Consider the following 22,635-nt stretch of genomic DNA (forward strand, 5'->3'; position numbering starts at 1 on the left):
TTAAACCATTAAACAAGGCTGTTTAATGGTTGTCATGGAGACCGGATGAGGGTGTATGCAGGTATGAGTAGAAAACCTGTGTCTACTACAATACAGAGACACATGTCTGGAAGCACAGAAAGACTGTTGCTGGGAAGCAGTTTAAGCACTAAATGTACAACTAAAAAACAACTTTGTGTCATCTTTCAGTTTCTGGTTTTCCATTGATTTCCATTGTGATCATTATTTTGGTTAACTTAGCTCTGTGTCTTGAGCAGCTTCAGGAATGTTGATGCTACATCGCTGCCAGTTTTTAACCTTGTAAGGGTGGATCCTGGACACAAAGGAAATTAACAGCTGAAGCAATTTAGCAGATATTATGTGGAAGCTTTTGTTGCAGCTGCTTTTTAAGGATAATGTTTCCTCCATTCCTGCTTCACAAAGCAGACGGAACCTTTTTTTGTCAAAGGTTCTGGACTTGTTGGCCCAACAATCAACAGGTGGTGCACTTGTTCCCAGTGAGTACTTTTAGTTTTGCAAATGAGGATAAGTTGTACTCCTTCCACTGCCAACACACTCAGACTCACTATACACACACACACACACACAGAGTTCCTTTGACCTCTGTTTCACCTCAGTGTGTCCTGAACGCTCAGAGCAGCTGGCTGCTGGAGAATTCTGAGAAGAGGCTGAAACTGAAACTGTATGCCGACATACAGTAATCCACCACAAGAGAGAGAGGTGGGGGGGGGGGGGGGGGGGTACTCACAAACAATAAAAACAAAGAATGTACAGCAAAGGGTTAATGTATTCAAAAACGCCATCGTCACACTTTATTGAAAAAAATGCAACCTGCCAAATATACTGTATGTTTTTACTGTATGTACATCAGCCACAGTAACACACAGCACACACACATCCACTTAATGTGACACACACACACACACTGTGTGCATGTGTGCGACAGCTGTCCCCCGTGTGTGTGTGTGTGTGTGTGTGTGTGTGATAATCCTCCATAAGCTCCATGGCTCCCACTGTCTCTTTGACCAGAGCATCTCTGACCTCACTGCAACCCCTCCCAGCCACACTCAAATTATTCTTTTGGGGGAAATGTCCCTGTAAATTCCTTCCAGTTTAAATCTGAGGCTGAACTTTAAGGCTACAATTAATACTGATTTACTCTGATTACACCTTTGTGCCTTCACCACTGCCTTTAACACCAACAGAAAGCTTCACATCTTCCTCACTGGCTCTCCTCTGCCTCACCTGAGTCTGTTTTCTCTCCTGGTGGGTTCAGCTCTCTGTCTGTATCTGTGTTTGTGGTGTAAGTTTGCCCTCTGCTGTGCACACGCTGCCATCATCAATCCTTCATCCCCTGAGAACGTCTTCCTCTCTTCTGCTACCACTCTCCCTCACCCCCATGATAAGTTCCTTAAAGGGACAGTTCACTTTCTGTGATGTGGATCCCTTACAGTTACTCTCTCTGAGGTGTGAAGTCACCAGGCTCCATTTAAAAACACACTGATTTTACCTCCTAGGACACAGAAGTTGTTGGTCTTCTTCTGCATCCATCTGGTTATTTGTGTGTGTTTTTTGTGGTTATGAGCTTTGCCGTCATGTCGTGGCCTTAACGGACTTTGTATATTACGAGGCGCCACCTAGTGGTTTGGAGGACAACAAACAAGCCGGGTTAAGCTGGATTGAGTGCGGACACGCGTGTGTGACTTGAAAATAGGTCCAAACGTATCCAGCTATCTGGATTCAATCCCACTCTATCTGGATTGACTTTCTCCAGTGTGAACGGGGCCTTTGGATGGAGGCTGCTGTCAGCTCCCTTCCTGTGCTGGTACCAGAATACAAACCAACCAAACGACCCCTTTAGAGTCTGTGGCGCCTCCCTTGTTGTGTTGTAAGTGTGCGAGTGTCCTTACAATACACAGCTGTCCTGTTGTCAGTGGTTATAAGTGAGGTGGGTGTGAGGAGGTGGAGGTTCACAGTGATCCTTCTGAGTGACGGAGCCAAACATTCACAGTGTCCATGCGTCTCTTCAGTCCATGACGACGAGCCTGTTTACACTGTTTAAATATAAAAATAGCTGCTGAAACAAGTCTCTAGGAGCAAAGTGAAAAATAGTGATGAAGGCAGGTTTGTGGATTTATCTGTAGTCTGTAGTAATCCCAGAGACAGTTTTTGCGGTCAGTCTGAAGTGACGTAAAAATCATCCTTTCATCCTAGTTTGATTTTTTTTTGTTTTGGTACTTTCTTTAAGAAAAATAATCACAAACTCTGAAAGTCGTTCGCTCAGAAGTTACTGAAGAGCTCGTATTTCTTCATCCAGTCCATCTGCGGCGCCTTCCTCTTCTGTTTGGAGTGCACCTTCATCTTCTCCTCCGCCGCCGTGGCGCTCAGAGTCAGGCCCATCTCAGCGAACGGGTCCATCAGCTGGCCGCCATCATCGTCTGCCAGCTAGAACACAGACAGACAGACAGACAGACAGACAGACAGACAGGGAGGGAGGGAGGGAAGGAGGGAGACAGGCTGCTGTGAGTGACTGGCTTTCATGTGTGGGAACAGAGCAGCTTGTGTGAATGCACCACCTGCGTGCTGTTGCCCTGGCTGCTGAGGTCGGAGTGCGTGGACCTGATGGACTGTGTGTTGGAGCTGCCATTGATCTGATGGGGGCTGGGCGCGCCGTTGGAAATGGACGGACCATCATAGTCTGCGGAAACAGAAACAGCAACATGAAGAAGGAGTTTCTGAAGCAACAGCAGACAGTCGATGAAGGAACCCTCAGTCACAAATGATCTCTGTGGAAGGGTCGCAGCCAAGAAACCGCTTTCCCAGAAGGGGACCAGGTGAAAAGGCAAGACCCCCCTCCACAAAGACCATCCCTGGCTGAGCTTCTTCTCAGACTTTAGCACAGCACCGTAGTTCTTCATGGTCACCTCTGACATGGCCGACTGCAGGGATCACTCCTCTCCTCTTGAAGTGTTCATCTGTGTCTGGATCCACCACCAGCAGCCAGGTCTCATCTCCACCCCTCTTTATGAAGGCCACCACCTCCGCGTGCCGCATGCCCTCGATGTTCACACCGTTTACCTGAAAACAGAGGAAATGTCATCATAAAGGGGCTGTCAGCGGTGTCCTCTGTTCTCTTAGTGTGAGAGTCTGTGCTGCCTCTGTCAGCCAGCAGGGGGAGCCATGCCACAACAAACTAATCCCTCACTGTTTTTCAGCACCAAACTTTAGTACTGAGGCTGCTGTCCATGCAGGCTGTGCACAGCGGGCCACATGTGGCTGACATGTTTGTGACAGCGTCCTCCATGCCTCCACGCCCAGCTGGTAAAACACCGCCTGCTCTTATCTTGACGCTGTGTTTCAGCGGCTTTGTCCGGGCCTCGGCTGCTTGGCAGGGAGCATTGCACCGCCCTAAGTTAGCGTTGGTGCACAATCAATAATTGATTGGCTCTCCTGCAGGTCTCAGGTGTCAGCATCCTGAGGGGGGGATTTACTGAAAATTCACTGCTCGTGATAAGATAGAGATGAAGAAGAGGAAGAGGAAGAGGAGGAGGAAGCTTTTGATGTTTCTCTCAGCTTGTTGGGAGGAACATGAGAAGGCGAGCAGGTGAAGAACAGGACGAGGGCGACATGTAAATGAGGTTAAAGATAAGCAGATGGAAAATGTGACTCCACTCCTGGTTAAAAAGCTAAAACATGACGTGTCGTGTCATCGGTCAGACCGGCCGAGGATAAACACGGCTGAATTTGTCCAAACAGCAGGTGTTGTGTCATGTTTCACAGACTTCATTAACAGTCCGTCCCACACAACACAATACACTCTGTTCTCTGCCCACTGGGCGAATTAATGCAGAGAAGCTTGTTTCTCATGGGACTTGTCCTCAGGGAACCAAAGAGTGTGTGTGTGTGTTCGTGTGAAAGTGCATGCACATCAAAAAACGTACATCATATAAAATACACATAAAACACGCAGCTGCACATCAGTGACAGTGACGCATGCTGCAGTGATGTTTCACTGTGTAGGTCGCCACCTTGAGAGGCCGTCCAGTGAAGGACAGCGATAAACAAGCTGTGACATATAATGCAGCAGGTGTGTGGTCAATTTGTTGTGTAACGTCTATTCAGGTGGATGAATTAATGGAAGCGTAATGTTCCCATAACAGCATGACTTTTTTTTCTAGTGGAAACAGTGATGCTGCGGCCTCCCCCTTGTTCGGTGGGAACACTGGGAACAACCAGACTAAAACTAATGGTGTCACCTGTAAGTTTGTAAGCTGCTTTGATACTCAGTGTTTAGGCTCTAACCGTGGACTCCACCTAACTCCCCATTAATCCAAATATGGGCAAAGCATGACAGTTAGCGATCTGAGACGCCACTGCTGTGAAGTCAAAGTACAAAAAATCTGCAGTTCCTCAGCTGGCCACTGGAGGGTGGCTCCAAAAGTGAGTCAATGCACTTATGTGTCAAAATCTACAACTTTACAGCACAAATCAACATGTTTACAGCTTCCTGCTGTATGGGGACTGACTCACTTTAGGTGCCACCCTCTAGTGGTCACTTGAGGAAATGCAGTTTGTGGTCCGACCCAGACGCCACTTGAATTTGTGCATTATTAATTTACAGTTGTTGTACACACAGTTATGGTTTCACTTCGTTAGGAGGTGACAGAGCAACAACTTGCTAGGCTAGGCTAGTTAGCAAATATTCTCACTTATCCTGTAGGTGGCGCTGGCATTTTAATAATAGTCGCCACATGCTATTACATATACAATGGAGGAATGCAGTAACAAGCTAGCAAACATTCTTGTTTATCCTCTTATGGCCCTAAACCCGAAAGTATCAGCTCTATGCTGTGAGAGTTTTGGATTCTTTAAGGCCTTGTTGTTGCTTAGTAGGCGGCACTAATGTTACTTTTGGTTGCCACGTAGCATAAATAAAAGGAAAACCAGCTGGCTAGCAGTGTTGAATCCCACGAAAAAAAGTCATCTGGGACCTGCAGCTAGCATGTCCAGTCAGCTTTTGTTCTTGCCTTCAGCTCTGATCATGTGTCCAACAACCACCACCTGTGGAATTACAGACTTTTCCCAAAGATTTCCCATTCAGGGTTTTGTGACTGAACTGACAGACAGACACAAAGGGAGGCTGTTGTGGACGCCACAGAAAGGTTAAATGTGTGAGCGGATCATCACACAGGTGTCACACCACTGTGGCTCTGCGCTCATGACATTAACCCCCTAGATGCACGTTTGTGTCGATGTCACACTGCAGTCTGTGAGAGCTTCACGCCGCTGAATGCGGCCCGACCGTGGGACCGACGAGGCGTTCACTGGTGTCAGTGCTTCTGCCAGACAGTGGCAGAGAGCCGAGCTCTCATCGCAGCCTTTAAAAGCAGCTCGTTGCTGCTGCTGCTGATACACCTGCAGTGTAATGGGGCGTGCTGAGAGAGAGAGACGAGGGAAATCTGTCATGGTTGTTCACCTCTCTAACAAGCTGCTGACAGATAACACAAGCGCTGACTTATTAGTGCACACAAAACTCACACACACACAGCAGCCACCAAACCAGAGTCAGATTTAAAATACAGGCTCTTTATGGAGAGAATAGGACACACAATCCTTCTTCTGTCCTCCCAGAATACTATAAGATGACTGAAGAAGTAGTTACACTACATTTGTGCATACAGACACCTTTCTAAAGAAGGTAATCCTTCTATTGAAGATTTATTTATACATAAAGTGTGCAGTACTAGCTTCAGGCGATGTGCTGGATTGCCTTGTAGTCTTACCTCAATGAGTCTGTCCTGCGGCCGGAGTCCTGCTGTGTCTGCAGGTGATCCCGGGTCCAGGGAGCGGATGTACTGTCCGGGCCGCGACCGGTCGCTGTGGAGGTTGAAGCCGTAGCCGGTCTCAGACCGAACTAGGTGGCACAGGCGAGGAACGAGCTCGGACGGGTCGACCTGAGGCCGCGACGTGGACTCAGATTGAGGCTCGGTCTGAGCAGGAGCTTCCTGGAACATAGAGAGAGACAGAATAGTGTGTTTATAATTGTCTTGGTGATACAGCGCCCCCTAAAGGTCCCATGGCGTCACCTGTAAGTTTTCTGAGAAGCTGATTTGATTCTCAGTGTTCAGGCTCTAACCGTGGACTCCACCTAACTCCCCATTAATCCAACTACGGACAAAGCATGACAGTTAGCGATCTGAGACGCCACTGCTGTGAAGTCAAAGTAGAAAAAATCTGCAGTTCCTCAGCTGGCCACTGGAGGGTGGCTCCAAAAGTGAGTCAATGCACTTATATGTAAAAATGTACATCTTTACAGCTGAAATCAACATGTTTACAGCTTCCTGCTTTCACCGGCGCTGGTCCAGTGACTCACTTTAGGTGCCACCCTCTTGTGGCCACTTGAGGAAATGCAGTTTGTGTTCCACTTGATTTGTGCATTATTAATTTGTTTGGTTGTACACACAGGCCACCTCCTGGAGGCAGGGGCGAGCAGTTGTTTTATTCTCGAATGGAGGTGATGTGCAGCATCAGTCCTCACAGCCTGGGTGAAGACATTTATAGAGTGTCTTTATAATTGTGCGTCGCCGCTCCACAGCGTGATCACACTGAATCACCACCTACACACTCTGCTGCTGGTCGGCGGACAGGTAGAGTGGGCGTCATGTGACCTTTAACGGCACATGATGTGGACGGATCTCCAATCACATTACACAACATGACACACACTTTGTTTCCACCGAACATGTGATGCTCCGTTTCAGCTAAAAATACCCAGGAAGCATGTGGGGAGGTGCGTTAGCTGAACCCATCACTCATGTTCCTGAACTGCATCTCAGAAATGAGCTCTGAAATTAAAAATTAAAAAAAATAACACAGATGGCAACGTGTAATTTGATTTGAAAGCAAGTTCTTTATGGGAGCTGTGATCTGGGCAGGTTGCCCTGAGGTGGAGGGAGAGAAGGGAATAACTCAGAGCAGCTCATGGATCCCTCCTCAGCCCTGTTTTTCCTGGCTGCAGAGGAAGTGCACTGGGGTTTGGCAGCAGGGGTGGATCTTCCAAAGGGGAGAGAGAAATAGTTGTAAACTCGACTGTATTATTACTGTTATTCTGGAGGGAGAAATGGCAGAAACAAAAGATGAGGAGGAGGACGAGGGGAATTAGCAGGAGTGTGTGGGAGGGACAGAAAATTAGATGCAGCGAGAGGGTTCAAGAGAAGAGAGACAGGCTGAAAAACTAGACGACAGAAGTTTCCAGTAAAAGGCTTCGCAGGCCTCTAACATAAACAGAAAGTGGCGCGCAGCTGGGAGTCATTATGTGGGGAGACGCGAGTGTCTGCCAATCTAACCTCCGACCGCCTGACCCCGCTAATCAACCCCCCCCCCCCCCCTCAGGCCTATGCCATCTCCGAACACGTCGTGAGCGTTTCGCTTTCAGTGACTGCTGGAGTCAAATAACATTAATCTGTGGCGTAATCTCTTCGCCGTGTTTGTTTGAACTGCTCATATTTTGTTGAAAGAGGAAGAAAAATGAGATGTAATGTTTTCCTCCTCTGTCAGCAAATTAGCTCCGTCATCAGGAGAGAGTTCGGTTATCATCACATGATGGGAGGAGAAGCAGCGGGGACGGCTGGGAAAACACACGCTCCCTGTTCCAACGTTCATACGGAAAATTCTACAATAACTCGGGCTGCTGTTCTATAAGGAAACCCAGCGGGGGGGAGTTCACGCCCACTATAGGACGTTATGGACAACACACACACACACACACGTACGCCTGAGCCTGTTGTTCCGCCTGAGGCATGCTGGGAGGATGTGCTGTCAGAGTGCCATCCCATGGATTCCACCAGCTTCCTGCTACAATCAGCTTTTGTTTCAGTCAGTGTGTGAGTACATGTGTGGGAGAGTGTGTGTGTACACACAGGGACTCTGACTGGTTGTGTTCATCTTGTTCAAGCAGTCTTTCCATAGGTTGCTTTGACATCATTAGATCAGTAGCAGTAAAGCTGAGGGGGCAGTTACTGTTTGGGCAGTTTGAGATAAGAATGAGCTCTGAGGCCTCCTCCTCCTCCTCCTCCTCCTCCTCCAGCTCATCCAGGAGGATACAGAGGCAAGAGCTATAGACTATTCATGGGCCTCCTCTTGGTTGAACATGCTCAGAACACCTCACCAGACAGGCACCTGGTGGGACATCTGAACCGGATGCCTGAACCTTCCCAACTGGCTCCTCTCAAAGTGGAGACCAGCAGCTTTACTCTGAGCCCTGTGTGATCCATGGGTGAGGGGTGAGGGGTTAGGGGTGAGGGTTAGGAGACAGCTACACATGATGTGGAGTAAATGTTTCATCCTTTAGTCAATTCATGGATGGAGAAACAACAGGATGACAGCATGTCTGCACATTTGGCATAAATATTGACTTAAAGAAGCAGAGAAAGGACTGGACAGATCTGGATGCTGAAAGGGGGACGTGACCTCGTCCCATTCAGCCACTACTTTCACTTAGTGGTGAAACGTTCTGGGACGGACTCCAGGCCCCACACAGGATGCTGTGCAGGACAAAGCAGGCTGAGAAAATGGGTGGATTGATATTGATCAGTGTCAAACAGAAATCTAATATACAGACATGTAAAAGCAAAGTGTGCTCTGATAACCTGATTAGCAAAGATACAGCTGCTGCATTGACTGATTGATTGATTGTCCGTGTTTAATCAATGTGTTCTGACATTTTACGGACAAACCAGTCGAAAGGTTCCTGGTTCCAAAACTTCCATTAATTGACTCGTTGGTGCAGCTTTAGAGCAGATCGGGAGGATTTAGATGATGACTGTCTGGGCTGAATTTAAGACCTCCTGACGCCGTCTGCCTGTCCCCCTTCACCAGGCTGGGCAGGGAAGCAGAAACAGCAGACACAGACACACATGCAGGTGAATGGCCAGCAGTGCGGCGTTGGCAGGTGATGAAACCAGATCGCAGCTTGTTGAATAATTGAGCGCTGGCCTACTGCGATGGATGGATCATGACCGCTGTTAACCCTTTCACAGCCAAGGATCACTGGCTCACTGTGGGCCCACAATGCTCTCAAGTATGTTTGGGCAGGTGTGTGTGTGTGTGTGTTATACTTGCCCTTGATTTTCTACAAAGACGGTGTGTGTGTGAATGGAAGGCACACACACACACACACACACCCTTTGTTGTTGATAGTGACACCGCAGTAACACATGTACTGAGTGCAAGTGAAGTATGTGGAACCGTGACAGGCAGCGGGAGCTTTCAGTCCCTGGCGGACATTTTTATGACTTTCCATAGCTCCAGTTCTTCCATAAACCTAAAAACTCTGCAACTGTTTTTGTTATTTTTTTCAGCTCGGAAAAAATTAACTCCCTGTTTTCCAGCTGAAATCCTCTGCTGCAGTACGACGACAATGACAGAGGTGTGTCAGCTAATGGGGTTATGTTAATAATCTTCAGTCATATTTGTGCCTGTTTCTTTGGTTTTTACTTGATAGTTTTGGTTTTAGGACTGAATCTACAGCACGATGGCTGCTTTAAAATGTGATGTGAAATTATTTGATATTATTCTTTGCATGAACAGAAGTATCCGAGCTGAGGTGGTGGGACAGGTTACCTGCCTTTGTTCCATCAGTGACAGAGCTGCACCTTTCAAGGCTGATTTAAACATAACCTGCTCCAGACCAGATTAAGTTTGCAGCGTCGGTTACCATGGTGACAGAGCCGGCATGCACTGCACCGCTCACGTTAGCAGACGCTACACATTAGCCATGAAGCAAGAATAACGTTCCACGTCTTAAAGTTAATCATTACATCCTGTGTAGCTTTAGCATGTTAGCCAATGCTACACATGACCTTTCATTAACTGTTGTTTACTTTCATTTTCCTAAACTGAAAACCGAACACTGGGAGATGCAGCCATGATAGAGCAGAGCCGGCATGTGCCGCCTCACGGTCGACTAGCAGAGAGGCAGAGGAACCAGTGGAGCCAGTTCCATCAGTCAGAGGAGCACCCTGAACATGTCGGGTAGCTTTTTCAATATATGGTGAAAGAAACATGCAACTTTTTTACTGATACACAACATTTGTGTCCACGCAACCAAACAATACAAAGCATGTCAAACAGTGTCTGTCTGTGTGTGTGTGCTTCTTTGAGTGTGACAAAGAAAAAGTGTGTCCACTTCAGAGTAGGCGAGAGAGAGAAGGCAGGAGAGGAGACGAAAGGAAGCAACCAGCAGCTGCAGCAAGGCAGCGAGGGGATTTGGAGGCTGTAAGAATGAAAACGAAGGAAAGAAGTGGGAGAGGAATGTGAGCGACAGGAGACAAGAGGAGGACTCTGTGAGACGAAGAGACACTGGGAGACGATGTGGAGGACAGGAAGTAAAGCAGAGCTGCAGAGGGACATGAAGAGCGGCCAGAGGTCTCCATAAACAGCAGGTTTTCCCACTGCTGTGTTGTGTAACAGCTCTGTGATAGGAAAGCTAGCTGTGTGTGTGTGTGTGAGAGAGATACGTGTGCTACCTGCTGTGTTATAGGTTCAAGGAAACTGCTCAAAGTTTATCAAACTACATACTCTGGACTCACCCCAGACCTCTGAGTTGATGGACTCTGCAGGTTCAGCATTTCAAAGAGCATAAGTAAGCTAACGCTGCGTGTCATTGGCAGATCTGTTGTTCTTTTTTGTTCGATAATCAGACCTTTGATTCAGTTGGTAATAATTTACGGATCACAGGAGACACTGCTTGAAGTATTGCTTGGTGTGCCTTCAACTTCTGAAGGTCTGCTGGGGTCCATGTGACGTGAATGCTGAACTTACATTGACCTGCAGATTTTCCTTCAGTGTCACCATCACTGTGTCACAACCTTTCAGGATGTGCTGCGCGATTTTTAGAACCCTGATAGAAAACCTACCTAATGAGCTGCTTGTTGTGGTCTTTGTTGTCAGCCTGACCTGAATATCTGCTGGAGCAGGCCTGGATGTTGATATTTGCTGTCACTGACGACCTGCGGCACAGACTGTCGGGCTCTGTGAAGCTGTAATTAGCTGCTGTGAGTGCAAACATATTGTAAAGGTAGCTGGAGGCTGCGCTGTCACAGAGCGTGATGGACGCGAAGGCGCTCAGACTGAGTTATATTAAACAGAATGACGCGGTGAGCCGCCTCAGGCTACGGTCTCTCCGCTTCCCTCTGTGCTGCTTTTTTCACGGACAGAGCGTGTCATGAGCTCAAAGAAAGCAGAGGCACCAACAGGTGCTGCAGAGCCTCCATCTGTGTCTCGCTGTCTTTCTGCACTTCATGCTTCCTTAACCTCTTCATCGTGTTGCGTTTCATCCATGTAATGACGTCTGGAGGCTCTTCATGCATCTAAATGATGTTCAAATTTCGGATTTTTTCCAATTTGGCTCAAATGTTACCTGAACCCACCCTGAGTTAGGAGGTCAAAGGTCATTATGTTTCTGCACAGATGATAGAAAATACCATAAATAACTCAGTAATGATAATAAAAGTGTTCATTTTGTAGATTGCAGATTCGGCTTCCTGCTTCTGTCGCCTTGGCCTCACTTTTGCTTCACCTTTTTGCCTGTACTTGGATTAACCAGGATTTCAGGTGGACTCAGAAACAGTCAAACATCAAGACAAACCTATGAGTGTTGTCAAGGACATTACAGTCATTGTTATATAATAACATTAATGTCCCCATTAACGTGGGGTGTCCTGTGAGGGACACATTTGTAAACTGACTGTATGACAGCAGCACCACGAGCCAGACAAACGAGGAAGTACTGAAGCATGGTACTACAATTACCCAGCTTCAGGTTATCGATCCTACAACAATCCTCCTGAAGTGAAAGTCTTAAGCACTTTTAAATGTACTTAAAGTATTAAAGGTAAAAGTAACTCCCACAGTGAGCTGTCTCTGAGTATCTAGGTGGAGCCATGTTGATAATGTACTGTAGCTCCTGGTGATACTTCTGGTGCTACAGATGTCACTACTACTACATCCCTGCCAGCAGCTCTTCTCTTGGCTCTGGTATATCCATGAATCATTTTTGGGCCTCTAGCATCAAACATATCTTGTAAATACACCCACGGGTGTCTCAGTTTAGTGGAGCTGATAGAGCCACCTGATTGGTTTAAACTTTGCAACACAGTCCATATTTTTGTGTACATCGAGGCAACATTTCGGTGAACAAGCATTAAAGAAATGTAATCGGAGTAAAAGTCTAACGTACGCACCATACATAAATACTAAATTAGGTATTAAGTATACTTAAAGTACCGGTACATATCCCAGGATTCATTGCGTGCCAGCAGACCCCACAAACGACACTTTAACAGGGTAAGAGTCAACTTCAAAAACAAAACATCCGCTGCAGGTTGCTAGGATACAACCATTTGTGACGTTGGACAGATTACAAGAATTACACTGCCAACAAAAGAGTAATCAGAGTACTCCAATGTTTCGTAACCTGGTACCCCAACTCTGTAGACTAGCATGAGCAGTCTTAAATATCATTTAATGTGATGAATATAAGTAAAAGCTTCTTCCAGTGCAGTTAAAACTGAGACCACATCAGTAAACCACAGAGATGTGTCGCCATCTTGACCACAATTCAAGAATCTATGAGCTTAAAAATTTCAGATAAATACAGAAATGATGATGTTTTATCTCGGTGAGGCAGGAAACCACCACCAGGCTGTAGTCCTATGTTTAATGACACATTCAGTACAAACAGCCATTCAGTGTGGATTTAAACTGTGAGGGCTGCTGGTGTGTGTGTGTCTGTGTGTGTGTGTCTGTGTGTGCGCCTGTGTGTGTCTGTGTGCGTGTGTGCCTGTCATATGTGACGGGTCGACCGTTGATGTCATGTTTGTGTGGCCACTCCCCTGTTATCAGTGTGTGGCAGATCTGTCCGAGCGCTCGGTGTTCTCACTGCTCCAGAAGTGTTTGTGCAGACGAGCGGTGAGAAAATCATAATATCTATCAGCAGCGACTCGTTCAGAGACATGACTGTATAAACATGAGGCAGAGTGACATTCACTGACTTTGTTTAGGGTCCGGTTGCAGGCACCAGTTTCTGCTTTGTTGTTTCTCAATTTTTCATTTTTTTATATTTCAAAAATATAAATAAATATGGAAAATGATAACAATGATTACAATATTATTGTTGAACATTTAAATAATAATTTACAAAATATATAAATAATGATTGGTTCCATGCCTGTATGGAACAGTTTGCGCCTCTGACACAGACACAGACAAAACACAGTGAATCAGCTAGAGTGGATTGTCTGCTGCCATGACACACACACACACACACATATTCCTGTGGATAGTAACTTCACACTCACACACACACAGATAAAACTTATTTAAACTCTTCCACAAAGGACATCAGTGTATGTTTGGTGTGTGTGAGGGAATGTTTGCAGCTGAGACTGCAGCAGACTGAACATGTGAAACTGCACAGTTGGAGTCATCATCATCATCATCATCATCATCATCACAACACACAAGGTGCAGAGTTCTATTCACCACTTTCGTCTGGATGAACAAAGACGCTCTGTGTGTGTGTCTGTGTGTGTGCCTGTGTGTGTCTGTGTGTATGTGTGTGTGCGGTTGTGTGTGTGTCTGTGTGTATGTCTGTGTGTGTGTGCCTGTGTGTGTCTGTGTGTGTGCGTGTGTCTGTGTGTGTCTGTGTGTGGTTGTGTGAGTGTATGTGTATGTGTGTGTCTGTGTGTGTGTCTCTGTGTCTGTGTGTGTGTGTGTATGTCTGTGTGTGTCTCTTTGTGTCTGTGTGTGTGTCTCTGTGTCTCTGTGTGTCTGTGTCTGTGTGTGTCTGTGTGTGTCTGTGTCCATGTATGTGTGTGTGTCTGTGTGTGTCTGTGTCCGTGTGTGTGTGTGTGTCTGTGTCTGTGTGTGGTTGTGTGAGTGTATGTGTATGTGTGATTTGTCGGCAGCAGGTCTGTGTGGGCAGCTGACGGCTCGATCCTCGGCCGGGCTGCAGCCGACCTACACGCCGCACGTTCCCACATCAAACCTCATGACATTAAGAAGATGGAGGCAGAGAAGCAGAGCAGGGTGTGAATCTCCCAGATTATTGTGTGGATCCTCCCAGAACCTGACACCATTATTAGCATTACACATTAAGAATGTTTTCTACATTCTGACCCAATAAGAGCTGCAGTACTGAAGCAGTGCAGTCTATAAATAAGACCAAAGATATGGGTCAAACTACAGACAGGATTTATAGACACTTATAGGCACAGGACAGGAGCTGAGCTAGAGTCGGAGGATATTCTGCACGTTCACTGCACGACATCTCACACGGAACAGGCCAGTGACTAATAACAGGAACATGAGGGTCTGTGGGGATCGACTCGGTTTCACAGACACCCTCGAGTGGCCTTTCAAGAGCATTTCTATGCAGAAACCCTGAGAACTATCACCAGTATGCTGGAAGCAGACCACAGAGAGCTTTAAAAGTTACGAGCAGAAGAAGTCTGAAAATAATCTAATAGCCAGCGCAAAAGACAATAAAATTAGGATTATTTTGTTGCAGCTAGAGCGGCCAGTCACACCCATTCACTACATGCAAATCCTCTCCATAAAATGGGTCTATAAAAGGGGAGCCAGTTCAGAGCCCTGAGGAACACCACAGTTCACAGTAGTAGATGAACCATTAACCGCCTGCACTGTGACAGTGTGACAGTGTGATGGAAGACACTGACTATACTCAGTGACTGATCCAAAGACACAGAAACCTGCTGTAAGAGGCACACAGTCAGGTCAGCGACTTCAGGGTTAACGAGGCCAACATTTGAATGTATTATCAGCTCTGCATGGAGAACACACAGCTGTGTTCACTCTCACATACCAACCCACACATTGTGAACACAATACACTCACTTGTTCACGTCTCTTACCCACCTTAATCTCTGTCATTTAATTCCTCCAACACACACACACACGCACACACTATCATTCCCCACTCATGACCTGTCCACATCTTACATGTTTTTACTGCAGGAATGTTTGTACTCACACACACAGGACTCTTGATGTCACTACAGTGGTATTCCAGGCAGGGTGTGGGGGGGTGGAGGTGGAGGGTGTCATGTACACCACTTCCAGATGTTAAGTAAAAAAAGATTTCACAGCAGTCAGTCAGCAGAATCATTTAGATTCAGGTGTCTTGGTGGACATGGTCAGGTTAAATAAAGGTTAAGTCAAAAGTCTCATCTTCAGAAAAAGCCTCCGACTGACCCAAGGTCATAACGAAGGAATGCTAGAAGATAGAGTTTGTAACCCATAGCAACAATGAAACTTTTAGCTCTTGAACCATAATTCTGATTGCTTCATAGTCATCTACCATCATCCAGAAGAGGCCTGACTCCACCTAACTTCAGGTTCATCCAAATATGGGTTCAGTAGTAGCTTAAATAAAGCCTGGCTGCTAAAATGTGTCTATTTCTGCTGTGCAGTTTGACATTTTAACACAGAGGTCTATGGGGAGTGATTCACCTTTAAAAACACCATGAAGTGGCCACTAGTGGAACTGCAGGCTCTAGAACACCGTTGTGTATTACTACAGAGGAACCCCTGGAGAACCCTCACATGCATGCATTGTGGGAGGCACTAGTAGGCGCCATTTTGGTTGTCCTGTAACTCCTGGTTAGCTTAAAGCAGTAACCGTGACCTTCATTATACAAAGTACATACAGGCTGTAAACATGTTTATTTCGGGTTTAAAGTTGGACATTTTATCATGGAGGTCTATGGGGATTAGAGTCATCCTCAAGTGGCCAGTTGAGGAACTGCAGCTGTACTGCGTATGAACCTAAATGGCTTGTTTTTCCTCTGGTACCTATCCATCATTTGGCTCCTGTTCTGTGTGCCGCAGCATTAGAGCTGACAGCCATCTTTTTCCTATTATCCCAGGCAAAATAAAAGCCTGAGCCAGAGAACATCACCGGGAGGAGCTGTGACTCCCACGGAGCTCCGCCATCAGCTCATTTTCTGCTGTAATGGACAGAGACGGTCATTTTGTCAGCAGTGCATTACTGCTGCAGCCTCTTTTCTGTCTTTACTAGCAAAGACGCTTCGACTGTCTCTGTGTTACTGTTTCTGTTTATTCAATCCTGACCTCCGCGACCTCTGACCCTGACCCTTAAACGCTGCCTCCCTCTCTCTCTGTGATTTTCTCACGGTGATCTCGTTCCATGTGCGCTCTCTGCTCTTTCTTTTGTGCACATCCTGCAGTCTCCGCTGTTGTCTGGATGGAATTAGTGAGCCCTCACCCACATGTGTGTCCGCTCAGAGCTGCACACAAACATGCACATAAACCTCCATGTCAGCACAGATTTGCTGCATAAAACGAACAACATGTCAAATCTTTACACGTCACACAAGGCTGCATTAGACTCTTCAGCGTGTTAATGTTCCTGCACACACTCCTCCTCTCTGTGAAGGGGTTAACAGATGTGTGTGTGTGTGTGTGTGTGACGTTTATTGAAATATAAACTGCTGCTCACATGTTGCCCTGCGTGCTGTCAGTGAGGTCAGTCATCTGGGTTACTTCAGATGTGTCATATGAGGGTGTGATTGATTAGTGTGTGACCTGAGGTAGAAGGAGTGAAACATCAGTCCAGCAGCTGTGGACCAATGTCAGCATGTTGGGTCTCCAGGACATTCTCACAGCAGCTAAATGCATGCTGCTACTCACTGACTTTCTTACTCTTACAAAAATAAATAGTAGCATGTGGCTGAATGTTCTGATTGTCAGTGAATGCATCACCTGTGGTGTACAGTTCTGCAGAAAATTAAATCTAATCGTAAAACTGTTACACACAAGTCACAAGTTTTGGGTCTGCGTGTGTGTGTGTGTGCATCTGTGTGTGAGTGTGTGTGTGGAGGCCTACCGAGAGAGAGGGGAACATTCTGGAAAGTGATATAATGCCAGAATACATCCATTTACATAAACGACTTTTTCTTTGTGGCTTAAAAACTCTCTGAGTATTGAGCTGTATCTGTGGGCCACACTGATCAATATTATTATTTTATTTTATTTTATTTTAAAATCTTATTGTTTGTAGTTTACTTACAGTATAAATAGTACATAAATGTACTCTGCTTGTTGTGTGGTGCTGTTAAAAGAGGCTCTGGTGGGAAAGTGACACCCTATACTTCATGTGCAGGCTTCAGTGTTAATGACACACACCTCAGTGTGTGTGTGTGTGTGCGTGTGTGTGCAGAGGGAAGAAGCACAGAGCTGCTGACACCTGTGTTGATGTAAGACAATACGACAATACAGTTTGTCCCTGAAACGCTCACAGACGGTCATTCATTGTATCGTTGTGCAACTGACTGACAGAATATTGTTTAAGACCCCCAGCAGTGCTAGCAGGTCCAGTTTGTACCATTTCCTCTGACCTTGTCAGAACTATCAGAACTCACCTAACCCTCAGAAGCGCCATAATGATGGCAGAAACAGTCAAAACTGGCAGAATAGTCCCCAAACCTTAAAATTAAAAACAAAAATAACTAAATAAAAACAAAACATTCTGCATTTCTCAGTGTAAAGAGGAAGTTCAGACTGACTCACAAGTAACCAGCGGTAACTTGACAGAAATTCAGCAAGTTTTTGGCTGATATGAGTCCAAATTTAAAGCCCACACAGATTAAACATGTGGTGGAAAAAACACATAAAATGTGCCTGGTTTCAGCAGGTTGGAGTCATTCACAGTCAATAACACCGCTCTCTGTGATCTTATAATCTTTAGGTGTTTGCAAGAACAACAACATCAGCCCCGGACTTATTTAAAAGTTGTGTAACGAGCAGCAGTGACGGCCTGTTCAGCCTTCAGGACGATAAACCTGAATACCACATGTGCACGGTATGTTGCAACTAAAGTCACAAATCCAGAGTGAAGTAAACATGAGAGGAATGCAACCGAAAACAAACCCGGGGGGTGCCCATAAAATGGAGGAGATATACAGGCAGTGTCATGTAACCTGGAGAACACATGCACAAACACACTGAGCGGCTCCACCGGGGATATTTATTGGGTGAATGTGGAAGTGGTTACAGATGCAGACAGGTTTATGTCTGGCTGTGTGGGTCTGGCTGGGTCCTTCTGGGGCCGCTCGAACGAGGCCTCAGACATTTCTGATGTTTTGACTTAAGAGCACGTAAATAACAGTGCCAGCAGAGCAGCACGTTCCACACAGACCCGAGTACCCACCGAGTACCAGCAGAAACCTGCACATCTCTCTCTGAACTGTGGCGTCCCTCAGGGCACCGTTCTAGGTCCTCTTTTGTTGTCATTTGTTGTTAGGCTGTGGCTACATTAGCAACTATTAGCATAACAGTGCAGTGCTGAAAAACCTGTGTGTCTGCCTCCCAGCACTCTACTGTTTGGAGGTTTGTGCTGGCTGCCCCTCAGTCCTCCCTACCCTTCCCAAAAATCATAAACCATAAGGAGAAATGTGCTGCTCTCAGCAGTCTGAGCGGACTGGAGGAGGCGGAGCCACGAGGAGCAGACGTCCGTCTCTCTCCTCGGTGATTCACGGCAGATCAGTCTGTCTTCCCCTCTGTGTTTGTTGTGGTAAACACTCCAAATCGCCAAATCTCCTGGCCAGCCACACGGATGTGTGAGCAGACATGCAGTAATATGCTGCATCAGCTGTGCTGTATCAGCAGTGAGGCTGCAGATGGGACGGGAAGCAGAGACGTCCGGCGCTCTGAGGACTCACACAGCGGCTCATAAACGTTCCTCCATTTTGAACCGCTTATGCCGCTTGGCCTGGGTAGACTTTCTTTTCATTCTTTCATTAGAGTCATTAATACAGAAAGAGGTTTCCTGAGACCCCCCCCTCCCTACAGACTGGGATCTCTCCCAACAGACTCACAAAGCCAGAAGTAAACATTGAACTGATTGGCCCTGTCACCGCTGCTGCTGCTGCAGGATGATCACAGATCAGCAGGGCCGGCCTGAGTGGAAACACATGTTGTGTAAATGCAGAAAGCAGAAGCGGAGCGGCCTGGTCCCCCTGACAGGGACCGTGTGAAACTGGATCGGATCTCTGAGTTCCAGGAGACACACACAGAACGGGCGGAAACACATCCTGTGTTCCATGTCATCATGGAATAATAACAATCATAATCATAAACTCAAATATCATGAACATCAACCCCCTGCTGGACCTTATGCAACCCGCTGTGACCACGAACACACACAGGAAGTTGTCCCATAAAAACAGTTCTCCTTCACAATAAAGGTCACAAAATAAAAGCATTCCTTTCTTATCATTAGCTCCTGACATCTGACCTCTGTGACCTCCAGCATCTGAAATGCTTTCAGCGAGCTGCCTCATTCCCTCAGGACACACGCACACACACATGAAAGGCTGCAAAACCTGCACAGCATCTACACTAATCTAATCTTAAGGTGGCAGCACAGTGAGGGTGAGAGCACGCCTGAGCTGTAGTTTGAAATTGTTGTGTCAAGCTAACCAATGCTAACATGAGAGTGGTCCCAGTAGCACGTGCAGTCCTGTTTATAAACTTAAAGCTGACTGTTTGAGGTTGTGACCCCTGATCCTGAAGCTCCAGGCCATGGGGGAGGACCTACCTTCTTAGCCGCCTTGGACGGGGACCTCCTGGTGGGCTTCTGCACCTGTGCGGCAGGCTGCTTGGACACTGAGCCATTCTCTCGCTTCTTGGTCGGTGAGGACGGGGTCGAGGACGGCGCTGGGGAGGGAGAGGCTGGGGGGGAGGAGGAGGAGGAGGAGGAAAGGGGAGGAGGAGGAGGAGGCCCGGAGCCCAGGATGGCCATCTCCTCTGTGGCGGTGAGGCGAAGGCTGCGCAGACTTTCATACGTCTCATGGTCGACCACCAGCAACCTGGTCTCATGGTCAACCTCCTTGATCCGCTGGACCACCTGGGGGACACACAGGGACACGTGATCAGCAGGGTGCACCTGAAGCTTACAGAGAATGGCCTGAGCCTGAGTCTCTGTCCAACCACCAACCAGGCTCAGAGTGAGCCAGCGTACAGACAGAGGCACAGATCACATGACGCAGGCTGCACACATTCACTGGAGACTGGCTGATTTCACCAGAAACACCAGTCCTCAAGCCTCCAGTGCTCCTTCCTCCACACTCAGGCTCCTCAGACCGAGCAGGAGGTGTGAGGAGCTGCTGGCTGGCCTGAAGCCACGCCGCGTCAGGAGCACTGTGACCTGTTGATCCAGACCTCTCTGCTCGGCCTGACATGGATGCTGTTTACCTGGTGGTGCGTCTCTTTCTCCACGTTAACTCCATTCACGGCCACCACTCTGTCCCCGGCGCGCAGCCCCGACGCCTCAGCAGAAGAGCCGGGCTCCACTTTGCGGATGAATTGTCCGCTCTTCCCCTTCTCGCCATGCAAGTGAAATCCATACCCGCTCTCCCCCTTTGTCATGAGACAGAGCCGCGGCTTCCGCTCGTGGGCCATGTCCTCCCGTCTGTAAACCTCCTGCAGAGTCCCGTTAGAGCAGAACGACTAGAATAAAAAAAAATAACTGGGGGAGGGGGGGGGGGTGCAGGGCCAAACTTTCACGCTGTAAAAACAGCAGCGACGCGCACGCTCTCCTCCATCGCTCCACAGTGAAACAGCTCCACACGCACTTCAAACGATCGCACAAACACCGCAGAAGTTCCAACTTATCGATGATCGCGTGTCCACAGCTGACGCGCACTGCTGGCGTCTCCAAACCCTGATCCTCCTCCGCACAGCGCGCGCACACTTCAGCGGAGCATCATCACTCTGACTGCCGTGAAAGTCTCAGAGAGCCCGGACACACACTCACACTCTGCCCCCGACATCCATCCATAAACACTGCCCGGACAGGACACGCTCAGTCTGCCTGCAGCTCGCTGCGCAGGGCTGGATCTGTGTGCGCAATAGCACCACCTCCGTCCCCACCTGTGGCCTGGAACCTGTCAGGAGTCAGACTGATACACTGCTGCCCCCTGGTGGAGGGAACACAGACGCTTCAACAGAAGTTTTATCAGCGTTCACATCACTGTACTTTTTCATAATGACGCTCTTGGTGTCATGTGTTGTTCTTGTGTGTGGCCACCAGGGGGCAGTGAACACACGTGTGTGTGTGTGTGTGTATGTAAACACGCTGTGGGCACAGTAGTTCTCACACTTCCAATCTTCCTTTAATAACAACAACAATACTAAAAATACTAATAATAATAATAAGGCCCCAGCAGGCATCAGGTTTTCATTTCCGTCATGTCTGTCGCTCATTTATTTGGTTCTAAAGTTGTACACATGCTGTTTGTTTTTGTCCTTTAACACACATCCAGTCAGAACCAGTCAGGGCTCCCAGCTTCCAGCAATGAAAACCAGATGGCCGCTCTCAGCTTGTTGTCATCTGCATTACCGTGGGACAGAAGCCCCACACGTCTTCCTGTTCACAGCCGTGGCTCTGCTGACCCGCGCCATCATTTCCCTCCATCGACTCCTGTGGGAAGCAAATCAGCGTTGAGTGAGCTGTTTCTGTTTAGCTCATCCACGCCCACTCACTGAGGGATGTTTCCTGTCCATCAGAGCAGGAAGGATCGCTCCTCTCATGGTGCCACTTAAATGAATCTAATCACAGCAGAGATAACACAACAACAGGAGCGGTGCTGTTGTTTTTATTGTTGCTGCTGCTCAGAGGTTTGTGTTATTTTTAGGTTGGTGTTAGCGTGTCCTGAGGAACAAACAAATCTCTCCTGATGATGAAAATGTGACAGTATGCTGAGTCCTTATGAACCATGCTTAGAGGTCAGTCCCTGCAGGCAGATTGTGATTAGCAGATTAAGAAATGAACATTGCCGGATGATTAGCAGCAGACCTCGTACTCTCTGCACTCTCTGTGCAGCTAGCCTGCTAATCTTAGCGTCCTCTTGCTGATGTCATAATGCTATCTGAGTAGACAGGATAGCTAGTTAGCTTGCCACATTACTTCACCTGCTAGCGTAATCTATGATTTCCAGAAATTAGCTATTATAGTCTGCTGTTTGGAAATCACAGATTAGCTAACATTTGACTGTAAACAGCACCACAGCATGCGGTGATGTAGCAGAGTTATATCAGGTGGACTAAAGTTAGCCTACTCGCTAACGTTATCACTAACAAAATACAATCCAAGCAGATTAGCTAACCTGTCATGTTACTGCACCAGTTAATATAATCCAGGACACAAACAGTGTGGATTATCACCAGATTGGCCGGGTAGCTATTTTTAAAGTGCTTTATCAGAATGCAACATGTGTAAGCCGTGACCTGAGTCATAGCTAGCTGAGTAATCTTAGCTTGCTCACTGATGCTGTCACTAATAAAATATGATCCGGGTTAGCCGGCATGTGACTTCTCCAGCTAACATGATCAACACACATGACACACAAAACATGCAACATAACAATGTAGTACAACAGTAAACAAAAGCAGAAGTGATTCAGTGCCCAGGGCTGCAGTGCAGTTCACTTCACAGCCACAGGTGTCACTGTAAACAAGAGTAGAACCTTTAAAGGTAGGGTAGGAGATTTTGAAAACTCAGTGAGAGTCAGCCAGATTTTGAAAGTAAACACA

General features: G+C 47.2%; 1 protein-coding gene across 1 annotated transcript; it reads right to left on the bottom strand.

The window, feature by feature from the left end:
• Positions 1–781: 781 nt before the first annotated feature.
• On the bottom strand, positions 782–20,916 carry LOC114439727 (Na(+)/H(+) exchange regulatory cofactor NHE-RF2). Its single transcript, XM_028411868.1, has 6 exons — positions 20,296–20,916; positions 19,640–19,948; positions 5,784–6,005; positions 2,925–3,078; positions 2,577–2,698; positions 782–2,445 (listed from the first exon to the last, which is right to left on the bottom strand). Exons 1-6 carry the CDS (start codon positions 20,500–20,502, stop codon positions 2,281–2,283), a joined length of 1,179 nt encoding a protein of 392 aa, XP_028267669.1. The 5' UTR covers positions 20,503–20,916; the 3' UTR covers positions 782–2,280.
• Positions 20,917–22,635: the final 1,719 nt, after the last annotated feature.

This window comes from Parambassis ranga, chromosome 8 (genome assembly GCF_900634625.1).
Source record: "Parambassis ranga chromosome 8, fParRan2.1, whole genome shotgun sequence".
Lineage (NCBI taxonomy): Eukaryota > Metazoa > Chordata > Actinopteri > Ambassidae > Parambassis > Parambassis ranga.

What these genes read in the sequence shown, in the direction of transcription:
- LOC114439727 (XM_028411868.1), bottom strand. Translation starts at nt 20,502, where the DNA reads ATGGCCCACGAGCGGAAGCCGCGGCTCTGTCTCATGACAAAGGGGGAG. An exon ending in CGTCCAAGGCGGCTAAGAAG is followed by an intron (nt 6,006 to 19,639) that starts GTAGGTCCTCCC and finishes TCTATGTTCCAG; the next exon opens with GAAGCTCCTGCTCAGACCGA. An exon ending in GCCAGGGCAACAGCACGCAG is followed by an intron (nt 2,446 to 2,576) that starts GTGGTGCATTCA and finishes TCTGTGTTCTAG; the next exon opens with CTGGCAGACGATGATGGCGG.